Below are 28,000 nucleotides of genomic sequence, written 5' to 3' on the forward strand. Positions count from 1 at the left end.
AGCCAAAAGAAACTCAATATAAAAATATATTTCAACTATCTAAAACAGAATTGGCATTCTGTAATCAGATTATCCCAAACCAAACAAAAACCCACCAGCAGATTAATATAACAGCTAACAACCTATTATCAATATTTACCACTAATAGTTGATTAGAATAAACCCATCATGTTTTCCTGGCCATCCTCGGAAAGCATAACCACCATTATGTCTCATGGCTGAATGAGATGAACATTCAATAAATAAAAATACAAAACACATGAAATATATTTGGCAAACTGAATTATAAACTATATTCAGTAAGGATGACATATACTAATCAGGTGGCCAAGAGATTCCACTTTAATGGCCAACATTGAAGGTGGGTCCATGTAGGTATAAGATTAGAGTGTCTATATAAAGTCAAGATCCTTGAAGATGTACATCCTCAATGAAAAAGTGAGTTTTTAAAAATATGTTTTGTGGAGGCAAATAGATAGCATCTATTTCAGCCTTGGTTTCACATAGAGGAAACAATCGTTCCCCCTGGGAACGATTTACTAGATATCATGCTACTCTGGTGAATGAATTTTCCCTAATACAATGTCCAAAAAAACTATATGCCAAATTTTAAGTTGGATCAGGGTTACTAGGGCCCCAGAAACATACTCTCTCCCTCAAAGAGCAGGGGTAAGCAATGGATGGCCCAAAGGCTAAATCTAGCCCACCACCTGTTTTTGTAAATAAATTTTTACTGGAACACAACCATGCCCATTTGTTTATGTATTGTCTATGGCAACTTTCATGCTACAAGGTAGAATTAATTAGTTGTGACAGAGCCTGTAGGACCAACAAAGCTTAAGATGTTTACTAATTGGCCCTTTAGAGATAACTTTTGCAGACCCCTATAAATAAATGATATAATTACTGTTTACTTTTATTTATATTATAAAATGATAATTATGTCATTTGTGTTTGAAACCAAACAAAATTAATTAAAACAGTGGAAAACAGTATCCTATAAATTGGAGGTTGATCAAAGAATAAGAGTACTGCTGAACTTTAGACTAAGTTAAGTGCTCATTTTAAAATTTCAAAAGTCAAAACCTGTGGTTTCAAGGACAAACATGGTGATAGTTTAGTTCTGAATCTCCCCCATTCTCCCTGGAAAAGAAATGTAAAACAAAAGGAAAGCATGGGGAAAGAGGATTAAGTGAAAGGAAAAGAAAATTACATTTCCAGAGAAATTAGGAGGGTAAAACAAAAATTCCTCACAAACTCCAGATTAGGTATAAATTTACAAAAATCAAGTGAAACCAAGACAGCTAAGTAGAAGCAGCCACAAAAATGCAGAAATGACAGTGAGAAACAAGTAGCATAGAGGAAACTAATGGTAGCAGATCTCCTCAAAACTTACTATACTCATTCCCACAAAAAAAATAAAACAAAGGGGAAGGAGTGCCCTAAACGTGAGAAGAGCTATAATTAAAACAAACCAACAAAAAAGGCAAGAGTGACTTTAAGACATGTAAAGAAAATTTACAAAAAAACAGACAAGAATCACAAAGCAAAATCGAACTCTCTCCTGTATGCAAGAAATACATTTTTAAAAAAACGATTCTGAAACACTAAACAATAACAACAATAAAGGGATGGGTGAAAGTATACTAGGAAAAGACTGACCAAAAACAACAAAACAAGGGCCATAATATTAGTAACGATGAGGTAGAATTCAGGTCAAGAAAACATCAAACAAACAAATCACTTTATAATATTAATACAATTTATAATAAACACATAACAGTTATTAATATCTATAATAGCAATGTCTATAAAACATAAATTCCAGAATATATACGGAGAAATAGAGAAAATAGACTAACACTTTAAAATTTTACTTCAACTTTCACAGCAACATAGATCAAGAACAAAAAATACGTCAGTAATAGAAGGCCTAAACAATATAATCAATAAAGTCAATCTTATAAATTATATATTATCAAACTCCATAACCTCATATTATTGAATTTATCTTCTTGTCAAGTACCTATCATATATTTATGAAAACTGAGTCACAAAGAAAGTTTCAATAAATTTAAAAAGTAGAAATTATACCAACATTTCCTGATCACTAAAATAAAAACAAAACTTAATAACAAAATCAGAAAACAAAACTGCCCTTCTACATAGAAAATCTGTAACTTTTGCTTAAAAACTCCTGAGCCTATCTCAAAAGTTGGAATAACTCAGCCACACATGTACCTCAACATTATCATGAGTCTGCTATGACAATAACATATGTAAGCAAACTTATTCAATGTAGCATTGCTTATTAACCATCACCCTCCAATATGTTCCCATCAATAGCCATTCTCTTCCGATTACTTCTATTTTCTCAGTAATATAAGAACTAAGGTCATCAGTTGAGAGTGATGATAGAGAAGGAAGTGATGGAAACTTGAGGAGAAAGGAAAAGGTATGAAATAGTCATCCAGGAGAGCTGGGAGAGAGACCAAGCTAGACTAGCAGAAGATCCAGACATCATTAAGGGTCAACATGACATGAGTAATTATAAACTTACGGCTGGATAAGTACCAGACATCATTACGGAACAACTTGTGAATGGTAATTATGAAATTTAAACCTGGTTAGAGTTAGAAGTATGGACAAAAAAGAGCTAAAGATCATGGAAAAACTGATAGGCTCAACAGACTAAAGGCTCTGGTAAGGTCAAAGAATTGTCAGTGTGGGTACTAGAAACAGTAAGCTGGAGAGATCAGTGGCACTTGAAAAGATATTTCAAATGGAAATTATGGAACTCATTGTACTAGAATAACAAGGTCTAGAACGTAACAATGGAGACGGTGGCTTAAGGAGGATGGAAAACAAAATCTTTGGTAGATGAAGACATTGACAGACCAGGTAGGAGAAGTATTTAAATGCATATCTCCATCACAAAATATTTGCTTTATATATTCTGGACACAGTGACAGTAAGTCAGAAGCTAAATTCCTCAAGAAATAATAGTCATCTGAGAGCAAAAGATGAGTGCAGAAAGGTGAAATAATAGGTGGTATATTCTGATGACATAAGAGTCAAAGCCAGGCAATTTAAAGGAGAAGGGATTGAGAATAGAGTGGAAATGGCAATAAGAAGTAAAGGGGATATGTAACCCACTTTCAACCCAGCTGTACTGAGGATATGTAAACAAAAACAGCCATCACTTGAAAGGACTGCCAAGGGAAACAGTGGAGTATTTAGAAGGGGAGACTTCCTCTGAGTACATAAGTACTCTCTTGCTAATAGTGGTCTGCAAATGAATTTTCTCATTAAGACTGCACAAGGACTCTAAATAGTTGTATATACAGTTGTCTGTACACAAAAGAGCCAATAATTTGAGTTCATAATACTGGCCAGAGCCAGAAAAGAATTATGTTCTTGAATCTGAGTAACCACCATAGGGTATATATTTGTAAACAAACAAAAAACAATAAAAAAGTTATCACTGTTTTGAAATGTTATAAATAATTCAAAAAAAAATTAAGTGCCAAAAAAAAAAAAAAAACAAAAAGGAGTAAACATATAGTACAGAAAATCACATGGAGACTGCCCTAGTGACCTTCATCTTCACATAACAGATAATAATCTCTTATAGAAGCCAACAGACTATCCTTGAGAAGCTTTCTTTAAAGAAGTAATACATTCATAACGATATAGCAATAAGATTAGAAATACAAAGCTAAAAAATGAAAAATCCTGAAATCATGCAATGCATATAGAGATTGGCTTAGTTTCAGTCTTCGGTTTGTAAGTAAAATCCAAAGAAATAGCACCACCTACTGGAATTTCACATATTTTTTTTAAAAATTCAGAAATCTTAGAAAATGAAACTAATATGTAATATTTCCCCTCATTTGGTTAGAAAGCTTAAAAAGTAAATAATAAAATCTAACATAATCAAAAAAGCTTATATTAAAAATTGTTAATTCTCAGCTTATAATTTCAATCTCAAACAACTCACCATTTTGACTAAATTCATATGAAGATTTTATTAAAGATAAAAACATTCCCAATCAATAAAGAAATTACAATTTTTAAGTAACTCACAGATATGGTATTCCTGTATGCTGCTTGTATAACCATATATTGCAGAATATCCAAATATTATGATCATGACAACATCTCTACTATCCAACTCCATAATATGTGCTGAATGTCCCTCCACAGCATACTGCTGACCATGTCCAAGAACAGTAGGAGTTTTTGTACTCCATGACTGACTATGTATGTTAAAAACCCATAATTCATCTGTGACATTGCCATCACTTGTTTCAATTCTGCCTCCATACATAAAGATGTTTTCCTGTAAATTAAAATACATATATTAATAGACAAAATAATGTTATATTTTAACAACACATATTAATTTAAAATAAAGACTAAACTTAAACATAAAATTTTAGTAATTGTTCACAATATTCATACAGGATTGTTCTTATTTGTAAAAAGTAATGAGAACACATGAATAATGACAACTAATGCTTTTATATACAAAAAGGGGGGAACAGTAAAGCTTTCAAAAATCTACTTTAAAATATTTTATTTAAAATTTAAAACTATTATATTATATAGTCATTTAAGTATACTTTTAATTATGATACAGGAAGAGAACACTAAACTACTGATTTAAGAATGGAAAAATGCAGGCCGGGTGCAGTGGCTCACACCTGTAATCCCAGCACTTTGGGAGGCCGAGGCGGGTGGATCATGAGGTCAAGAGATCTAGACCATCCTGGTCAACATGGTGAAACTCCGTCTCTATTAAAAATACAAAAAATTAGCTGGGCATGGTGGTGTGTGCCTGTAATCCCAGCTACTAGGGAGGCTGAGGCAGAATTGCCTGAACCCAGGAGATGGAGGTTGCGGTGAGCCGAGATCGTGCCATTGCACTCCAGCCTGGGTAACAAGAGCGAAACTCCGTCTCAAAAAAAGAATGGAAAATGCAAAAAGGTAATCAAGAACTTAAAATTTAAGGGTAAGGTAGTCCTATAATAAAGAATAATGTACTCCTCCCATATAACTGAAGAATAACAAACTAAGTAGCTGATTAATATTACTCACAGTCTTTTCAATATTTGAATCATCTGAGTCCCTAGTAGTTACATTTGAATTTTACCGTATATTTGTACTGCTTTGTGCTATTCTCAGTTATTCACTGTTTTCATCGAGTGCTCTTCACCAAAAAGGCATATCACATTTGTGCATCACATAGAGTACACGTCTGTTACCATTTCTAATGGCTATGAACAGACACCACATGCCTTCAGTTCACCTTTGGTAAATCCCTGCAGAACTTATAAATTATGCAAATAATTTCAAATGCATATGATGGAAATAAATGGTACTTAAATGATGTAAATTATCATTATTTCAACAAACTAGAAATAGAAGAAAAGCTGACAAAAGGCATTTAAGGAAACTGACAGCGAACATTATACTTAACAGTGAAAGACCAGATACATTTCCCTAAGGTCACGAACAAGGTAAGCATGCCTGCTTTTACCAGTTCTATTCAACATTGTACTGGATGTTTTAGCTAAAGCAAAAACTAAATAAAGCCATCAAGATTCGAAAGGAGAAGTAAAATATTTCTATTTGCAGATGACATATCCTGTATATAGAAAGTCCTAAAAAATTTTTTTAAAAACCACTTAGAGATAATAAATGAATTAGCAATATTACAGAATATAAGATCAATGTACAAAAGTAAATTGCATTTCCATACATTTGCAATGAACAATCCATAAATGAAATTGGAAAAATAATCACATTGACAAAAGCATCCAAAATTTAATAAAGGAAGTCCAAAACTTATACTCTGAAAATTACAAAACATTGTTTAAATAAATTTTTAAAAGATAAAACAAATGAAAAGACATCCCATGTTATGGGTCTGAAGACTTAACATTGTTAAGATAATACTCTCCAAATTGATTGTTAAAAGGATAATATTCTCCAAGTTTATCTATAGATTCAACACAATCTCTATCAAAATCTCAGCTGGCTTCTTTGTAAAAATTGACAAATGGATTCCAAAATTCATGTGAAATTGCAAGGGATGCAGAACATCAAAACAATCTTGTAAAAGAACAAAACTAGAGTACTTACACTTCTCGAAAACTTACTGCAAAGCAAAAATAATCAAGACAGGCTGGGTATGGTGGCTCATGACTAATCTCAGCACTTTGAAAGGTCAAGGCGAGTAGATCACTTGAGGTCAGAGGTTCGAGACCAACCTGGCCAACATGGTGAGTTGTTTCCACCTTTTGGCTATTATGAATAATGCTACTAACATTATTCATAACAATCTCTACTAAAAATACAAAAAAAAAAAAATAGGTGGGTGTGGTGGCAGAGCCTATAATCCCAGCTATTCAGGAGGCTGAGGCAGGAGAATCACTTGGACCCAGGAGGCGGAGGTTGCAGTGAGCCAAGATCACACCACCACACTCCAGCCTGGGTGACAGAGCAAGATTCTGTCTCAAAAAAAAAAAAACAAAAAACTAATCAAGACAGAGTGATACTGAGATAAATCAATGGAATAGAACTGAGAGTCCAGAAATAAACTCATACATCTATGGCCAGTTGATTTTTGACAAGAGTACCAAGACCATTCAAAGAGAAAAGAACAGATCTTGTCATCAAATGGTGCTAGAAGAACTGGTTAGTGACATGCAAAAAAAATAAACTTGCAACCTTACTGAATAATATATACAAACATTAAGTCAAAACAGGTCAAAGAACTAAATGCAAGAATGAAAACTATAAAACTCTTAGAAGAAAAAAAATGGGTTAAGTCTTTATGACCTGAGATTTGGCAATGAATTCTTAAATATGACACCAAATCACAAGCAATACAAGTAAAAATGTTAAATTGGACTTTATCAAAATAAAGCCCAATGTTTTTGCACTTAAAAAGATACCATCAAGAAACTGACAACAGCACACAAAATGGGTGCAAATATTTGCAAGTTATATCCCTGATAAGGGCTTGTATCTAGAACATATAAAGAATTCTTACAACTCAAAAATTTAACAACTTAATTTTAAAATGAGCAAAGGACTTCAATAGACATTGCTCCAAAGGCAATATACAAATGACCAATAAGCACACAAAAAAATGCTCAATATCATTAGTTAATAGGGAAATACAAATCAAAACTACAATGAGATAACACCTTACCCCACTAGGATGGCAATAATCAAAAAGGCAGATTCTAGTAAGTGTTGGCAAGGATGTATAGAAATAGAAACCTTCATACATGGCTGGTAGGAATGTAAAATGGTACGGCAACTTTGGAAAACATTCTGGCAGTTCTTCAGAAAGTTAATTTGACCTAGTAAGTCCACCCCTACGTTTATACCCAGAAGAAATGAAAACATGTCCAGGCAAAATATTACACAGAAATGTTGTTAGTAGCATTATTCATAATAGCCAAAAGGTGGAAGCAACTCAAATGTCCCCAACTGATGAATAAACATGTTATATATCCATACAATGTAATGTTACTTAGCCATAAAAAAGGAACGAAGTACTGATACATTCTATAACATAGATAAACCTTGAAAGTATTATGCTAAGTGAAATATGGTAGCCATAAAATACATAGTACATGATTTCATTTGTATGAAATGTCCAGCATCAACCAATATATAGATACAGAAGCTTTGTGATTGCTTAAGTCTGTAGAAAATGAGTAAGTCTGGGGTGATACCTAAAGGGTACAAAGTTTCTTTGTGATGTAAGGAAAATATTCTGAAAGTGGTTACACAACTTTGTAATCTTACATAAATCTGCAACAGATGGTTGCACAACTCTAAATATACTAAAAAGCACTGAAGTGTACACTTTAAATGAGTGAATTGTATGGTATATCAATTATATCTCAGTAAAGCCATTATAAAAAGGGGGAAAAAAATAAGACAAGAAAATGTATGTATATGTTTTCATACATAGATTTTTATTTTACTTTTAAAACATACAAATGCATAGATAAAAGGGTGGCAGTTTGTTCTTTATGCTACTCCCATGCTTTCCAATTTTTTTAACAACAGCACAGAAAATATATAAATTCATATTTAGATGGCTTAGCCAAAGGCCACAAAATATAAGAATTTTTGTTGATTCAAAATGAAAACCAGTTAAGTGTCCTGTCATTTTAATCATGCTAAATTTATGAAGCCCACAAATATATAAAAATAACTAATGCCAATGTTTGACAATGTCCTGTCAAAACCCAACATTTTTTGTAGAAATAGAAAACTCAGCCCTAAAATTCATATAGACTTCCAATAGGCCCTGAATAGCAAAAACAATCTTGAGAAACAAAAACAAAGTAGGAAGTCTCACACTAGTTTGTAATCAAAACAGTATGGTATCAGCATAAAGACAGACATATAGATCAATAGAATAAAATACAGAGATCAGGAAAAAAAACCCTGATATATATGGTCAAATAACTTTCAGCTAGGGTGCCAAGACCATTTAATGGGAAAAAGACAGATTTTTTAACAAATGATGTTGGGGAAATAGGCTATCCACGTGCAAAGGAATGAAAATGGACCCTTACATTAGACACAACTAACTCAAAATGCAACAAAGACCTAAACCTAAGAACTAAAACTTTAAAACTCTTAAGAGAAAATATAGAAGAAAAGCTTCATGACATTGAATCTAGCAAAGACTTCTTGTATATGACACAAAAGCATAGGTAACAAAAGGAAAAACAGATAAACTGCATCAAAATTAAAAATTCTGTGCATCAAAGGACACTCTCGACAAAGTGAAAAGACAGCCCATAAAGGGGGAAAATATCCACAAGTCATATTCTGATAAGGCATTAATACCATAATATAAAAAGAGCTCCTACAACCCAACAACAAAACAACCCAATTCAAAACTGGCAAAAAACTTGAACAGACATTTCTCCAAAGAACATATACAAATAGCCAACAAGCACTTCAAAAGATATTTAACATCATTATTCATTAGAAAAATGCAAATCAAAATCACAGGTCAATTATCAAAAAAACGAAAACAGAAAATAAGTGTTGATGAGGCTGTGGACAAATTGGAACCCTTGTGCACTGCTAGTGTAAATACAAAATGCAGCCATAGTGGAAAACACTATGGCAGTGCTAAAAAAAAAAATTAAACATAGAATTACCCTATGATTTAGCAATTCCACTTCTGGTTATACACCAAAAAAAAAAAAAAAAAATGAAAACAGAGACTTAGATAGTTGTAGACACATATTCATAGAAACATTATTCACAATGGCCAAAAGATGGAAGCAATCTGAGTGTCCATCAACAGATGGATGGATAAACAAAATGTGGTTTATACATATAATGGAATATTTATTCAGCTTTAAAAAGGAAGAACATTGTGACACATGATACAACACGGATGATCCTTAAAGATATTGGGCTAAGGGAAACAAATCAGTCATAAAAGGACAAATAATGTATGATCCCATTTACATGAGGTACCTAGAGCAATTAAATTCATAGAGACAGAAAAGTCAATTGGTGGTTTCAAAGGGATAAGGGACAAGGGGAATGAAGTTATTGCTTCAGTTACGCAAGATGAAAAATGTTCTGATTAAAAAAAAAGAAAAATATTCTGATGATAATGGTGGTCATGGTTACACAATAATGACAATGTACTTAATGCCAATGAACTCTATACTTAAAAATAGTTAAAATGGTAAATTTTACATTACACGTATTTCACCATAATTTTTTTAAGTGATTAACCTGATGACTAGATACAAAGCCATGGACAAAAACTCAATCTTTATTTCTTTACATGTCATGTATGGGATTGTTCTAACATCTATTCTTTTACTAAAATAGTATAAGAGTATGTGGTATCTCAAGTGATTATGATCCATATAATCTACTTTTCTCATTAAATGTTTGAACTAAATATCAGATTTAGTATTTTTTACCCTAGGGTAAACTATTAAAAACAAAATCTGATTAAAATTTAAAAAGCAGGAGCCATACCTGATATAAAGCAAGAGAGTGTCCATATCTCTGGAGAGGTCCCCTTGATAGAGTTCCTACATTCCATATACTGCTTTCTAAATTATAACTAAAAGCAAGAAAACAAAATAAGTTCAAAAGCTAAGATTCATTTTTTTTTTAATTTACATGTGCTTTTATTCACTTGTATCCAAGTACTCATTAAATTCAAAAAGAATTACAACTAATAAACTCATAATTTCATGTTTCATATCAGAAATTTGTAATAAAGACTCATTCAAGATATACCTACACTAAATTAGGATTCAATCTGCCAAATATATAATATACATTAACTTCACTAGGATATTATTAATTATCTAATTGCCTTTAATAATTTCAACCAATTGATTAAGCTAAACAATAGTGAGTTGACTGTATTTTTAAAAAATTTTTTTTTAAGCCAGCTTTCCTTCTTGGAAACAGATGAAATTTCACTCTATTTGTTTTAGGTATTCATTTTTGTTCCTTTTTCTTTAGTTGGTATGATCCTTACATTACACTTTTATTGATATATAAGTTGTATATATATGGTATACACATATTTTGATATATGTATACAATGTGTAATGATCAAATCAGGGTAATTAGAATATCTATCACCTCAAATATTTATCTCTTATTTGTGTTGGGAGCATAACATTTCTTCTCTTCTAGTTATTTTGAAATATACAATAAATTGGTAACTATAATTTCCCTACCTTTACTATCAAATACTAGAACTTATTCCTTCTATCTAATTTTTTTTTTTTGGTACCCATTAACCAACTTCTCTTCATCCGCTTCTCTTCTCATGCTGTGGTAGCCACCATTCTACTCTCCACCTACATGAAATCAACTTTTATAGCTCTGACATTTGAGTGAAGACATAAAATACTTGTCTTTCTGTGCCTGGCTTATTTCACTTATAATGACTTCCAGTTCCATCCATGTTGCTGCAAATAACAGGATTTCATCTTTGGAATAGCTGAATAATATTCCATTGTATATATATATATACCACATTTTCTTTATCAATTTATCAGTTGATAGACACAGGTTGATTCCATATTATGGCTCTTATAAATAGTGTTGCAATAAACATGAGTGCAGATATCGCTTGACATACTGATTTCCTTTCTTTTGACTACATATCTAGCAGTGGGTTTGCTGGAACATATAGTAATTCTATTTTCAGTTTGAGGAACCTCCACACTGTTTACCATATGGCTGTACTACTTTACATACCCACACACTTATCTTAGCATTACATAAATTAACCAATAAGCATTTATTTCCTATGCACAAATATAGCTTGCTTACTGATAATTTTTTAAGATTGTATAAAATGAATCCAGTAGTACAGAAGCTTCTACAAAAAATAAATTATTGTTGGATTATGTAACAGAAAAACAAAATTCATTTTTCTTGTAATACATATGAAAACAGAAAACAGAAGTTCTAAACTATGGATCTCAAATGCTTATACTCTATATTCAAATCTCCTTCATTTACTAAAATACAAAAAAGAAAGCACCCAGCCAAGAAATAGGACCCCATTTTAAGTTAAGAAGCTTGCTAAAAATTGTTGCCTCCCCACTTCTCTTTCTTTCTTCAATAAATTAGGAAAGGCAAGAAAGTGCTGAAGCGCCCCTTTGCAAGAAAGGTAAGGATTACCAAATTTGTCTGCAGCATTGTTTAACTTATTTCCTACTTTGTATTGTAAGATAAATGTGTATGATACAAATGAAGAAATATAATCAATCAGAACATAACTTCTACAGATTCACACTAGTCTACGCATCTATCAGTATCTGCAGCCAACATACTGCTTTCCAAGTCACCATAAATTAGAGCTGTATAAACTATTTCTGTAAATGGCCAGAAGTAAACATTAGACTTTGTGGGCCACAAGCGTCTCACATATACTTCTTCATTTTTTTTACAGCCCATTAAGAGTGCAAAATCCAGGCCAGGCACAGTGGCACACATCTGATATCGCAGCACTTTGGGAAGCTGAGGCAAAAGGATCACTTGAGCACTGGAGTTAGACTAGCCAGGGCAATATAGGGAGACCCTGCCTCTACAAAAAAATTTAAAAATTAGCCAGGCATGGTGGGGCGTCCCTGTAATCCCAGCTACTGAGGAGGCTGAGGTGGGAGGATAGCTTGAGCCCAGGAGATGAAGGCTGTAGTGAGCCATGATCACGCCATTGCACTCCAGCCTGGGTGATAGAGCAAGAGCCTGTCTCAAAGAAAACAAAAAAGCAAAAACTAAAAATGCTAAGAAAAAAGTATTAGTTCCCAAGCTCTGCACCCCTTCTCTGCAGTTTGATGAGCCCAAGAATAACAAGTGATTGTTCTTCCTTGTGCACGAGCTCTCTTTCCTACATCACCATGTTTTGTCTTGCTAGATCTTTGCCATCAGCACACAAACACAGTGTTATAAACCATTAATAATAAAAGAGAAATCTCTTGACCACACTCTCCTTTAAGCTACTCCCCCATTTCTTTATCACCCCGCTCCCCACCCCACTTTCCATTCTCTCTTAAACTAACTCCAGACACGCTTTTAACCTCACCACTTCAGTAAATCTGCTTTTGTTAAGGTCAATTTCCTCATGCCAAATCCATGACCAGTTTTCAGTCTTCATTTTCCTTGACCTGGATAATCATCCGCATTTGACATTATTAATCACTCCTCAATCCTCATATACAGTCTTTCCTTTCCTTTGACGATACTGTACTCTAAGTTTTCCTATCTCACCAGTCATTCTTTTTCGGTCTCCTCTGATGGCTTCTCCTGGTCTCCCCAGCTTCTTAGTGATATGGTGCCTCAGGCTGTTTTTGGTCCTTTTCTCTATCTAAATGCATTCCCTTGATAATCTCATCTTAAATCCTGTTTCTACTCTTCCTCCTAATCCCTAATATATCATCAATAGACAGCCATGCTAACACTTTTAAAGTATGGATCAACACAGGCTTAAAACCTTCCCATGACTTCCAAAAGATCTACAACATCCTGCATGCTCTTTCTCCTCTGTTATCACTCTAATGTAATGTATCCCTCTCATATGTTCCATGCAAATTGCATGGGCCTGGTTGTTGCTCCTCAAACACCTCAAGGAGTTCCTATCTCAAGTCTTTGATCTAGCTCTTTTCTGTGCCTACAAATAACTGCAATCCCCTGATCTCCAAGTTTTTGCTCAGTTCTCATCTTTCTTATGAAGCCCATCTTGACTATTACATTTATAATTGCAACTCCCTCTTCATTGGCACTCCTGATTTACTTACCCCTACTATCTATCTATATCCCTCCATCCATCCATTCATCTATGTCTCTATACGTATATATTTTTATATCTATAATTTACTTTGGTAATTATATATTTTTTTGTCATTCCCAGCCTTTCCTCACTAACTTATGAAGACAGGGGTGTTTTTTATATCCAATGATATATCCCAAGCACCAAGCACATAGTGTTTTCCAAAGTTTTCTATCCTCATGAATACATGTTAATCTTCATTAATGTTAATGTATATATATTCTGTAAAAGTCTCTTTCTAATTTAATAGACACTAATGTAGAACTTTTATATTTACTGAACAATTGTCTTAAAATGCAACATTTACACCCCAATTAAATTCTACTATAGAAGATGATTAAATCAAGTTATGACTGATCCTATCTCTTCTTAAAGCTGTTTAAATATCCTTACCTACAACTGAACTACATTCATAATGATGAAAAATATTCTAAACCTGTGAAACAGCAACATGATTATTCTACTCTGATACCTCATTTGTTTATATAAACAAATCTATATAAACACTGAGACTGAAATACCTAGGTTTCAGACCAAAAAAAAAAAGTTAGTTTAAATAGTTCATCTGGTTCCAATGGAAATATACAAATTTAAAAGAATATCAAATAATACTCATAATTTATTTTTCAATATGCTACTCATCTTGCAAAGAACACAAACTTAAAATTAACAAACTTCCTTGATACTTTTGCTCTTTGTCTTCACAAACCCAACCTTGGAAATATCACAATTTAATTCAAAGTTCAACCCTACTTTCATAGACGTTTCATTTTCTTTAAACATAGTTAATTTCCTTTTAATTTTCACATTTCAATATCATTATTTCTTCAGATTTTTTTCATATCTTAACAATTCATTTTAATCCAACCAACTATTTTTCAAATCATCCTACTATATTTTATTCCTCATATGTTACAGAATTCTAATTTGTCACTTAAATACTTACCTAAAACTCTCCCTACTTCTCTCCAGAATTTATTCAGTTTTCTAATATAATTCCAGTCACATTCAATCATAGTTTCAAAGCAATCTCCTCTTAGAGAATTTTTGAAATCTTCATTAATTATGAAGGCTACTATATTCAGTGGTTAGGGTTGGCAGATAAAATACAAGATACCCAGTTAAATTTGAATTCAGATAAACAACAAGCAATTTTCTGTTAAGGCACAACCCATGCAAAATTTGTAAAAAAAACAAAAATATATTTACAGCAAAGGGTCTTCTTATACTAAAAATGTATGTGTTTTTTATTTGAAATTCAAGTTTAACTGGGTATACTGTATATTTATCTGCTAAATCTAGCAATTCTATTGGGTACACACCATTATGGTATATGGTCCAGGGTAAGTTCTGATTGTTTGATGCCCAAACTGTACCAGTTATTACATAATATGAACACCACCCCTGGAAACAACATTGAAAATCAAATGATTCTTCTAGCTATTTCCTTTTTTATTCTGTTACTAAACGGTTGATAAAATACAATCATCAGCTGAAAAAGAAATCAGATAAAGCTTCCATCCATATGATTCCCCTTATCCAATCACGCAGAGAACAATCTCTATTGAGTCAACAGGAAATCAGTCATCTCTCTCATAATACTAGCACTGTTCTCCCAATGAAAACTTGTAAAGTACACACAAAGTAAAAGTTCAGGTAAATTAAAATTTACAGAACAAATTGAAAGGATTTTTACATATGTGAGTATGCTTCATTTAAAAAAAATAAAAGGTAGCATGATTCATTATATCCATTATAGGCAAGGCCTGCCTGTATTTGAAGTTAATATTTTCTTACTTCAAATTAATTAAAAACACTCTAGAGAGGTAATAAAATTTCTACATGAAACAAACTTACATATACAATGACAAATCTTTAGCTATGGACAAAATGAGTTCATATTTCACAAATCAGTCTCATTAGCAAATAGATACTATCACAAAAATAACCAATTTTACATTCAGACAACAATTTTAAAAAGACAAGTTGGATAAAAATTCAGCTTAAAAAATAGCAAGAATCTGAAAATAAATACTTACTTCAAGACCATTTGAAAAGAACTGTAGTTAAAAGTATATCCACCAATCACCCACATAAACTTCCCATGTAAAACTGCTTTATGTGAAGCCCGACCTACAGAAGGACTGAAGGGTTTAACATTTGGTAGAATCCAGTAAGACTCAGTAGAGGGAACATTCAAAGAACAATCAGGACCTATTAAAAAAAAATCAAACAACACACTACATTAAACAAAGCCCTCAGATTATATAAATACAATATATGGATTAAGAGATTTTAAGCATTTAATGTTTATCATATTCACAAATGTAACATATATATAAAATAAATTATCTGAAATAAAATTATCTGAAATAAAATAAAAGTAGTAAATAAAATTTACTACTAACAGCAAATGTAATGCCTAGAGGCATAAAGTCATATACTCACAAGCAGACTCTGATGTTCAAATTCTTTAATTTTAAATAATTATTTTAATAATATAAAACATCAGATTTACTTTGTATGCTACCAGAGTATTAAAATAGAAAACAATGTACTCAAATCTCAGTTCCGTCACTTACTAGCAATGTGACCTTAAGCAAGTATGTTTACCTCTTTCATCATCAAGCCTCCATCTACAGAAATGAAAATAACAATCTACCCCCAAGGGTTATAATAAATATTTCTTTTTTATAAATAGTGGAAGTAAAAGCATTTAAAAATTAAAGTTTAAAAATTATAAACTATTAAACAAATATAAAAACAAAAATTACATTTTTCTTAGCATTATTATTAAGAACAACGAAAGTTCACTTCAGCAGAATCCTTAAAAAGAAAAAATTATTATGCATCATAAAATAAAAATTATTAAATTACTGCAGAACAATTTCAAATACTATAAAGTTGAAAACACAGCCTTTTCCTATCCACATTCATGGCATTACTCATAAGTCTTGGTTTCCTCATCAGTGTTTCTCAAACATAATAGAAGGAATCTTTCTAAAGAGAATATATTTTCATCAAACTTTAGGGTTCACAAATTATTTTAATTTTGATTAAACTAAAAAATTATCAAATACTAGACATAAACTCCTTATGCTTTAATTTCTTTTATAAGCATAAAATCAACATAGATTTATAAATTACATATAAACAAATTTATAAAAGTAATATTTACTGAATGTGATAAATGATATTGTTTTGCTTAAATAATTGGTCCCAAGTTAAAAATGATACTAATTCTCACAATGCCTTTTTTACATAATTTTAGCATACTTACATTATTTTGACAACATAACTCTCCCACCAATTTTCTTCCACTCACTTTTTACAAATATTTAAATTCATACACTATGGCATATAATCATTTACCCTTCATTTGTTACAAAAGTATTAGTACACTTCAGTTGTATTGTTTTTAGCCTACAATAATTAAAGGGATACTACTTAGTCCCAACTTTAAATTGTCAACACAAATGTTGGCATTGCAATACAGTAGCATTTCTCAATTATGAGATCAGGCAGTTAATCTTCAAATTGCTTATATCAAAAAGTTTTAGATTATCATGTAATAACAAAATTTTAAAACTCCCAAGCAGAGTCTGATTTAAGAAATATTGGCCCATACAGTTTTCATTTCTCCATTTGTTCACTCACCTAGGTATTAATTCATTCATTTCTTTCAATGCTTACATTGTATGGGTCTGTATTTTTCAGGTACAAACTAGGAAGTATCACAGATTATCTCTTTGATAATGAGAATATTTTAAATCAGCTATAGAAAACTATTATTTTCTGAGTGAGAAAATATTATGAACTATTCCTTAGTAATCAGAGATATTAAAGGAACTTCTTTTGTAATCTCTTTTTATCTACAGTAACTTAGAAATCATTTAATAGTTTTATTAAAACACAGCCATGCTCATTCAGTTAAGTATTGTCTATGGCTGCTTTAGCAGAGTTGAATGGCTGCAACAGAGCCATGTAACGTGCAAAGTCAAAAATATTTAGTACTTGGCCTTTTACAGAAAAGTTTGCCAACCTCTAATTTAACTGAAGACACATGAAATCATATACAAATTATATATAATGCATCTATATAATATCAAATTATATATAATAGATAAATTTTGTATCTATTTTCATAAAAGGGAAATATAGATTTATTTTGACATGTAAGTCAGTTATACCAAAGCAAATAGAGTAAAATGTTAATCGATGAATCTTGGAAAAGGGCATTCAGATAGTCTTTGTACTATTCTTATTCTTGTATAATAACTTTTCTAAAACTTTAAAATTATTCCTAAATAAAACATTAAAAACAGACCACTCAAAGGCACAGAGTTGAAAGCAGTCAAATAACATATGGGTATACATGGAAAAGAGTTTGACAGAGAACAATGGCATGAGAAGAGCTTGAAAATTGGGTGTATTTTTTAAATCACTAATATATTTATCAAATCTGCATTAAAGCAAAATACTGCAGAGCAAGTTTCCACTAGGCTGAAAAATGGCCCCGAGAGGTATCCAGGTCTTAATCACCTGAAGCTTTGGATTTTACCTTATGGCAAAAGGAATTTTACAGATGTGTTAAATTAAAGACTTTGAAATTTTGGAGAGATTATCATGGATCACCTAAATTGGCTCTAAATATAATTACAGGTATAAGAGAAGTAGATTTGACTGCAGAAGAAACCAATGTGACCATCAAAGCAAGATGCCACCTCCTGGATTTGAAGATAGAGGAAGAGGCCAGGAGGCAAAGAAGGCAGGGAACACAGTTCCAAGAGCTGGAACTGTTGCACAGGCAACAAAAATAAAAATAAGCAAATGAGACTATATCCAACTGAAAAGCTTCTGCACAACAAAGGAAACAATCCACAAAGTGAACAACCAACTTGAGGGATGGGATAAAATATTTAAAAACTATGTTACTGACAGGGACCTAAAATCTAGGACATACAAAGAACTCAAACAACTGAACAGTAAACGAATAAGCCTCTTTAAAAGTGGGCAAAGGTCATGAAGTAATTTCTCAAAAGAAGACTTACAAATGGCCAACAGGTACATGAAAAATAGTTTAACATCATCAATCATCAGGGAATTTGCAAATCAAAACCACGATGAGATATCATCTTAGTTAGAATGATTATTATTAAAAATACTAAAAATAACAGATGCTGGCAAGGATTCAGAGAAAGGAGAACTCTTAATATAGTGTTGGGGGGGATGTAAATTAGTACAGCCACTATGGTAAACAGTATGGAAATTTCTCAAAACACTTCAAATAGAACTATCATATGATCCACTACTGGGTATTCATCCAAAGATGACAAAATCACTATAACAGAGAGACACCTGCACTCACATATTTATTGCAGCACTATTCACAGTAGCAAAGATATGGAATCAACCTAAGTATCCATCAACGGACAAAAGGATGATGAAAATATAGTGTATATACATAATGGAATGCTATTCAGCTACAAAAAAAAATGAATGAAATCATGTCATTTGTAGCAACATGGATGGAATTAGAGGTCATTATATTAAGTGTAATAAGCCATCCACAAAAAGACAAATATCATAAGTTCTCACTCACATGTGGGAGTTAAAAGAGTTGATCTCATGGAGGTAGAGAATGGAATGATAGACACCAAAGGTTGGAAAGGATGTGTGTATGGGTAGGTGGGGAGGTTAGACATTGGCTAATGGATTCAAACATATAGTTAGAAGACATAAATTATAATATTCTATTATAGTGTAGGGTAACTATAGTTGGCAACAATGTATTGTATGTTTCAAGTAGCTAGAAAAGAGCACCTGAAATGCTCCCAACACAGAAATGACAAATACTCAAAGTAAAGAATACCCCAAATACCCTGACTTCATCATTAAACATTCTATGCAGATAACAAATACTCACATATACCACAAAATACGTAAAATATTATGTATCAATAAAAAATAAATAAAAGGTATATCTAAGCAAAAAATAATCTTACTCCAGGATTTTAGACTTTTTGATGCAGCTTTGGCCCATACCCTTAATTTATATTTAATCTATACTATCATGAAAAAACATTTATTTTACTGTTAAGGTGGTACATGTTTAAAGAGCCAAACTATATTTATTTTCTTTCTGCAGTTTTCAATTGAACACATTAAATAAATATTGCTAACTTTGAACTATATCAAATGCAGGTTGTTTAGCTGCATTTCTATTACTGTAGATAGAATTTTGAGTACTTTAAAGAAGTCCAATAACCAGAAAAAAAAATACGTACTCTAATAGTATTTCTAAGGTAGTATTTCAGTTAGTTGTCTTACATCTGAGTCACAGAAATTAATTTGGCTAGCTTAAGGAAAAACAGAAATGTATTGAAAAAATATAAAGAAATTCAGAGAGTTTTTCAAAGAGAGAAAAATGAAGCTTAGAATAGATAGGTACCTGGATTTTTCATCCAAGCAAGACCATACTACATTAGCAAAAAGCAATTTCCCAAAAGAAACTGGATTGTTAATAAGAAAGGGAAAATATGCTAGGAAGAAAGATTTTTTTTTTGTTTTTTTTTTAATTTTATTTTTGTTTTTATTTTGGGAAGAAAGATTTTTAAGAGCAAGAGTGGTATACATAGCTTATTGTAATCATTCCAGACACAGTCTTATGATTTAGTGTGTACTGAATCTGAAGTTCTCCAATAAAAGTCAAAACAAGATTTCACTGAAAGAGTTCTATCTTCTAACATTATTAGAAAAATGTAATTTTGTTACAGTATCCAAAGTATTCTACACATGTTCTAGACCCATAAAACCAATCTCCAAAGGCCAGGTATTAACTTTTGTACATTTTAAATATCCACAACTATTCTGACAATATGTTAATTTCATGAAACAATGAATTGTGTGAATGGTAAACATTATACTAGATCTGTTCCAAGAATACTTGGTTCTCACAGTTTAGGTCAATGACGCTATTGTAGCATGGAAACAAATTGCCCTCTTGTTTAAAAGATCAATGGCTTCTAATTTACTGTTCTTGGACTGTGGAAGGCAAAACAAAGTTGTACATGGAATCTCAATATGTAAAAGATTGCAAAGTGATGACACTATGGTTGAGGCAGAAAAGAGTCACTTATCTTCCATTCTACGCCAACCCATCTCTTTAAATAACCCTGCAGCACACATTTTGAAAACTGTTGGTATTATCAAAATATGTATGCTTAGAAAAGATTAACTTCAAAAAATATCTACTTATTAAAAAGGAAACTGCTACTATAATGTCAGCCAGTCAAGTATATACAGCAAGACATTTAGTATTTCAATTCACTTTGATCAAGTTATCATCCCAAGACTCAGACCAGGGCAAATAATCTCTTTGGACAAATAATGAAATTTATAACCAGAGAGTTAATTGACTTTCCCAAGATAACTTTAATTGTGAATAGAAAAGAGTCCCTCCATAAATTTAACATTAAGAAATATTCATTCTAAGAATTCTCATGGGCTGGGCACGGTGGCTCACACCTGTAATCACAGCATTTTGGGGAGGCTGAGGCAGGCGAATCATGAGGTCAGGAGTTTGAGACCAGCCTGACCAACAGAGTGAAACCCCATCTCTACTAAAAATACAAAATATTATATGGGTGTGGTGGCAGTCACCTGTAATCCCAGATACTTGGGAGGCTGAGGCAGGAGAATAACTTGAACCTGAGAGGCAAAGGTTGCAGTGAGCCAAGATGGCGCCACTGCACTCTAGTCCAGGTGACAATGCGAGACTCCATCTCAAAAAAAAAAAGAGAATTCTCATATTATGGTCTGAATGTTTGTGTTCTTTCAAAATGTTTATGTTGAAACCCTAACTCCCAATGTGATGGTATTAGCAGGTGGGGCTTTGGGCAGGTAATTTAGATAAGGTCATCAGGGTAGGGTCCTCATGGTAAGATAAATGCCTTATGAAGAGAGACCAGAAAACTTGCTCACTCTCTCCAGCTCTCACATGTTCACTCTCTCTCTTGCTCGCTCTCTCTCCCATTCTCTCTCTCTCTCTCTCTGGCTCTCTCTTGCTCTTGTTCTCTTGCTCTCTCTTGCTCTCTCCCCCTCCCCTTTTCTCTGCAGTGTAAGAATAGAACAAAAAGGAAGTCATCTTGTTCTATCTTTACATGGCAGAGAAAGAGGGCCAGTAAGAGGGCCCTCACCATGACGGCACCCTGATCTTGGACTTTTGGTCTCTAGAACTGTGAGAAATAAATGCCTGTTGTTTAAGCAACCCATTCTGTGGTATTTTGTTACAGTAGCCTGAGTTGACTAAGACATGCTTTGAAGAAAATGATAAACCATGTTAAGGGTATTGACAAGGCAATACATACTATTAAAAAAAAATCCCAAGAAAGATTTAAGACCTTGGTTCTGGTCAGATGAAAATGATAAATGTAGAACTGCCTATACTGAGAGCAGGATCTGTTTATTTTATATTGTGCTACACAGTCAGAGGCAACAAAACAAGTGGTTATAAATAGTTCAACATAAGCCAAGCTTATTTAAAGAAGGAATTTATATGCCAACCACAGAATACTCTGAATTTTGTTGTGACCCACAGGTTCAGTCTTTGGGTCTAGTCTCTCTCATTCTATGCTAACTTCTCTGGTAATCTCATCAAATTTCATCAATGGTTTCCAATTTAATACTTAAGCCAACCACCTCCAAATTTATACAGTACAGATCTCTCTCATCAATTTCCAGACCCATATATCCAACTGCCTCCTGACTATCTCCTTTTGGATGTTTCAAAGACATCTCTAACTTGACATACCATAACCAAATATTCTTCCTAAAATCTTCCTCATATCAGTTGATGACAACTCTGTCTTTCCATTTACTCAAGCCAAAAATCTTAGTCATCTTTGTCTCTTCTTTCCCTCACCCCCCACATCTAGACCACCAGCAAATCCTATTAATCTTGCATTAAAATCACATTCAGTATTCAAGCAATTGTCACCACCTCTGCAGCTACCAACCTGTCTGACCTACCATCATAATCATCTCTCACCTAGATTATAGCAGTAGCCTCTGAACTGGAACACTGCTACTACAGTCTATTCTCAGGTAAAAACCAATAAGAGCTTTATAAAACTAGGCCATATAATGTTAATCTTCTGCTCAAAATCCTTCAATGGCTTCCTCATTTCACTTAGGGTAATAGTCAAAATCCTTATAATGGTCTACAAGGCTAAGAATATTTAGCTGATACAGCTCCATTCTTCATGTATCTCCATCACCTCCAGCAACCCCTTAACTCCACATCCCCAACCATCTCCCTTGTTGTGTAACTTCTCTGAGTTCATATCTGACTAATCTCCCCCTCAGTAATTCAATTCCAGCCACAATGGCCTTTTTACTGGTCCTCATGCACACCAGGCTTGCTTCTGCCTTAGGGTCTTTGAACTGACTGTTCTCTCTGCCTAGAATGTTCTTCTCCTAGATATCTATATGGTTGAACTCTCTCCCTTACTTAAAGTCTTTTCTCATATGTAATCTTCTCAATAAAACCTTAGCATATCATCATATTTTAAATGTAACCCCCAGATCTTTCTATCCCCTCTTCCTCCGTTCTACTTTATTTTTCCATTGTACTTATCACCTTCTAACATACTATATAATTTATGTTTATTACTTAGGGTCTGTCTCTCCTAGCTTGAATGTAAGTTCCATGAGGATCTTTGTCTCCTTTGTTCCATGATGTATCCCAAGGACCTAGCAGTGCCTAGCACTTAACAGAAGTTCAAAAAAAAAGTTACATTAATAAATGAAAAAATAAATAAATGAATTCAAGAAAAAGGTGAAAAATGGCTGTCATATATATTTTTTAATGCTACTTTTCTTTTTAAATAGAAAGTTTCTTAATAGGTTAAGACTAAAAATTTTATTGGCTCTTACAAAAAAGTCAGATCTGCTGTTTTTGCTAAGTGGGAAGAATTTAATGGAATTAAATGCCTTACCTGTCACTTCTCCCTCCGCAAAGTTAAAACAGAGACGAAATAGATTGATCGTCTTCATTAATTGTAAGCTACTTTGTGAATTGCTTCAAGGCAACCTATATTCTCATTTGTACTTACATAGTATCCTAAAATAACTAAATATGTCCCTATATGTTATATTACTAACCCAGATGAAATATTTCAGATAAAATATTCATGAGTTTGAGTTGAAAGATTTTACATTTTTCTAAGTCCAACAAAACTGCCAGAGCAAGTGCATTTCTGGTAGTCAATACTGCCACCCAATGGCAAACGTTAAAATCTTTGGAACTGGGTAACAGGCAGAGGTTGGAACAATTTGGAGGGCTCAGAAGAAGACAGAAAAATGTGGGAAAAGTGTGGAACTCCCTAGAGACTTGTTGAATGACTTTGACGAAAATGCTGATAATGATATGGACTGAGGTGGTCTCAGATTGAGATGAGGAATCCAGGCTGAGGTGGTCTCAGATTGAGATGAGGAAGAACCTGTTGGGAAATGGAGCAAAGGTGACTCTTGTTATGTTTTAGCAAAGAGACTGGTGGCATTTCCTCCTGCCCTAGAGATTTGTGGAACTTTGAACTTAAAAGAGGTGATTTAGGGTATCTAGTAGAAGAAATTTCTAAGCAGCAAAGCATTCAAGAGGTGACTTGGCTGCTGTTAAAGACATTCAGTTTTAAAAGGGAAACACAACATTAAAGTTTGGAAAATGTGCAGCCTGACAATGCGATAGAAAAGAAAATCCCGTTTTCTAAGGAGAAAGCTGGTTGCAGATATTTGCATAAGTAATGAGAAGCCCAATGTTAATCACGAAGACAATGGGGAAAATGTTTCCAGGGCATGCCAGAGGTCTTCACAGCAGCCCCACCCATCACAGGCCCAGAGGCCTACAAGAAAAAGATGGCTTCCTGGGTCAGGCCCAGGGCCCCCCTGCTATGTGCAGCCTAGAGACTTGGTACCCTGGGTTCCAGCCATTCCAGCAATGGCTAAAAAGGGAAAAGGTACAGCTCTGGCTGTTGCTTCAAAGAGTGGAAGCCCCAGGCCTTGGCAGCTTCCGCATGGTGTTGAGCCTGCAGGTGCACAGAAGTCAAGAACTGAGGTTTGGGAACCTCTGCCTAGATTTCAGAGGATGTTTGGAAATGCCTGGATGTCCAGGCAGAAGTCTGCTGCAGGGGCAGGGCCCTCATGGAGAACCTCTGCTAGGGCAATGCAGAAGAGCTGGAGATTCACAGAGAGTCCTTACTAGGGCACCACCTAGTGGAGCTGTGAGAAGAGGGCGACGGTCCTCCAGACCCCAGAATGGTTGATCAACCAACAGCTTGCACCATGTGCCTAGAAAAGCCCACGACACTCAATGCCAGCCCATGAAAGCAGCTGGGAAAGGGGCTATACCCTGCAAAGCCACAGGAGCGGAGCTGCCCAAGACCATGGGAACCCACCACCTCTTGCATCAGCATGACCCGGATGTGAGACCTGGAGTCAAAGGAGATCGTTTTGGAGCTTTAAGATTTGACTGCCCTGCTGATTTCAGACTTGCATGGCGCTACCTGTAGCCCCTTTGTTTTGGCCAGTTTCTCCCATCTGGAATGGCTGTATTTACCTAATGGCTGTCGCATTGTTATCTAGGAAGTAACTAATGTGCTTCTGATGTTACTCAGAGGCGGAAGAGACTTGCCTTGTCTCAGATGAAACTTGCGACTTTAGAGTTAATGCTGAAATGAGTTACGACTTTGGGGGACTTGGGAAGGCATAATTGGTTTTGAAATGTGAGGACATGAGATTTGGGAGGGGCCAGGGATGGAATGATATGGTTTGGCTGTGTCTCCACCCAAATCTCATCTTGAATTCCCATGTGTTGTGGGAGGGACCCAGTAGGAAGTAAATGAATCACAGGGGCAGGTCTTTCCCATGCTGTTCTCATGATAACAAATAAGTCTCACAAGATCTGATGGTTTTAAAAAGGGGAGTTTCCCTGTACAACCTCTCTTCTCTTGTCTGCTGCCATGTGAGACATGCCTTCCACCTTCTGCCATGATTGTGAGGCCTCCCCAGCCATGTGGAACTGTAAGTCCATTAAACCTCTTTCTTTTGTAAATTGCCCAGTCTCAGATATGTCTTAATCAACAGCATGAAAATGGACTAATACAGTATCATAGCTATAACAGCTGCAAGGGAGCATGAGAAATGTGGTATGCAGCTAGAAGACCATGTGCTGAGCTGAACGAGAATTCTATTACTAAAATGAATGGAGGAATGAATGCTGGGAGATAGTGGTCTCTATCTCTGCATACTTTCCAATAACTGACTCTTCTGCTCAAGTAAGCCAGGATTGTTTCTGTTGCTTTCAACCAAAGACTTCCCATCATTCAGATTTTTAAAAGTTATATAAAATAGAGAAACATGCAGCTACTCTGACTAAGGGAGTTGGTGGGAAGAACATCATACCTTGGAATCTACTTTGAAAATTACTGTTCTGTATTCTTTACACATGAACATGAATTCAATTTGTTATATCTTGCTTATGATGTCTTTTAAAAATTGCTCTTCTATCCCAATGTTTGGAAGCCATTTTAAGAGATCAGTGCTTTTCAAAGTTGCCTTTGTCCCTCAGGTTACTTATTAAAATTTAAACAAATTTTACCAGAAGCAACCAAGATGTCCTTCAGTAAGTGAATGGATAAACAAACTGTGGTGCATCCATACAATGGAATATTATTCGGTGCTGAAAAGAAATTAGCTACCAAGCCATAAAAAGACATGGAGGAAACTTAAATGTATATCGTCAAGTCAAAAAAGCCAGTCATAAAAAGCTACATACTGTTTGGTTACAACTATATGATACTTGGGAAAAGGCAAAACTATGAAGACAATGAAAAGATCAGTTGTTGGCAGGCCTAGGGGGAGGAAAGAATGAATAGGCAGAGCATAGGGGATTTTTAGGTTAAAAAAAACTATTCTGTTGATACTATAATGGGAGATACACGTGATACGTTTGTCCAAACCCACAGAATGTCCAATACTGACAGTGAACCCTAATGTAAACTATGACTTTGGTTGATAATGATGTTTCAATGTGAGCTCATCAACTGTAACAAATCTTCCACTCTGGTGGAAGATACTGATAATGAGAGAAGCTGTGTATGTTTTGGGGCAGGAGGTAAATGGGAATTCTTTGTACCTTCTGCTCCATTTTCCTGTGAACATAAAACTACTCTTAAAAATGAAGTCTATTTTTTTTATTTTACTGTCATAGAAGCAGAAGGTCCCTATACTTTTCATCACATATTTAAGATGTATATATCATTGTCTTTGACAACCATACATTGTGACAAAATTAAATATTATACAATAACCTGTGTACCCTCGAGTAGTCCCAGATACTCGAACGGCCAAGGCAGGAGGATTACTGGAGCCCAGGAGTTTGAGACCAGCCTAAGCAACATAGAAAGACTTCAACTCTACAAAAAAAAATTTTAATTAGCTGGGCATGGTGTTGTGTAACTTGTGGTGCCAGCTACTCAGTAGGCTGAGGTGGGAGGATCATCTGACCATGGAAGGTCAAAGCTGCAATGGGCTGTGATCATGACACTGCACTCTAGCCTGAGTCACAGTGAGATCCTATCTCAAAGAAAAGGAAACACTAAAGAAAACAATGACACACAAAGACCAGGTAGGGTAAGCAAAAGAGAAATGTTAAGAAGGAACTCAAGACTTAACATAATGCTAGGTTTTTCCTCTGTGTTATGTTACTAAAACCCAAGTTTCTAGAGGGCAACACTCATTTTTTAAAAATACACATTAGCATAGAGCCAAACAGAGTAAGTAAAGTCAACCAACAACAAAAAATAAAATATAATGAAGGTAACAACAATCTGTTACTCTAAATAATCCAGTTCCAAATAATACCTTGTATAAAACAAAATCAGATTTTGAATCTCATAAAGATTGCCTCAGCACCCCACATTTTCAAATGTCTCTCATTCTTTGATCATTCCCCATTTGTCCTAGAAGCAAATCTATCTCTTCTTCTTACCTCACTGATTCTTTCCCATTCTATATATCTGAAATAAAAACATCATTTTCCCCTAAATGATCTTGCTCATAATCTCACCTACTTTGGGGCTATGCTTCCTTAAATACAGAATCAGGATCAGGTTTGAGGCACAAAGTAATCAGTCTGTACATTTGTCTTGAAAACACCACACTACCTAATTTACAAGCCCTCTACCCTCAGACACATCAATTCAGAAATCACTTCCTTATTAAGAAAATTGTATAAAAATTTGTCTTATTTCTGTATTTTATACTTTACAAAGCACTTTCACACTTTTCCCCATATAAAATATATATGTATATATAAATATGTGTTTATATGCATACACACACAGACATATATTTCTTAGACTACTGATATTATAACTTTGTATTAAAAGTGAATATACCAAATATTTGCTTTCCCTTTTCTATTTGCTTATAGACATATTAGATTCAGGAGTTTTTATGATTTGGGACATTACTGATGAGAATAATAGGATATGAAAAGGCCAAAAAACAAAGGCCAGAAAAAAACTCATAATACTTTGAATCAGATCTATATTACAAGACTCCCACAAA

The 28,000-nt window shown here is 33.9% G+C and overlaps 1 protein-coding gene across 3 annotated transcripts in view; it reads right to left on the bottom strand.

Moving 5' to 3' along the window:
- Positions 1–28,000, bottom strand: part of ATRNL1 (attractin like 1) — an 811,501-nt gene that overhangs the window by 739,934 nt on the left and 43,567 nt on the right. For all 3 annotated transcript variants that reach the window (XM_064373808.1, XM_021676929.2, XM_064373807.1), the window contains exons 6-8: positions 15,412–15,586; positions 10,051–10,138; positions 4,087–4,342 (exon numbers count right to left, since the gene is read on the bottom strand). In XM_064373808.1, the coding sequence (XP_064229878.1) occupies positions 4,087–4,342; positions 10,051–10,138; positions 15,412–15,586 (519 nt within the window). The remainder of the gene's footprint in view (positions 1–4,086; positions 4,343–10,050; positions 10,139–15,411; positions 15,587–28,000) is intronic.

Source organism: Aotus nancymaae, unplaced genomic scaffold (genome assembly GCF_030222135.1).
Source record: "Aotus nancymaae isolate 86718 unplaced genomic scaffold, 86718_ANA_hifiasm-v0.15.2.pri h1tg000010l, whole genome shotgun sequence".
Classification (NCBI taxonomy): Eukaryota; Metazoa; Chordata; class Mammalia; order Primates; family Aotidae; genus Aotus; species Aotus nancymaae.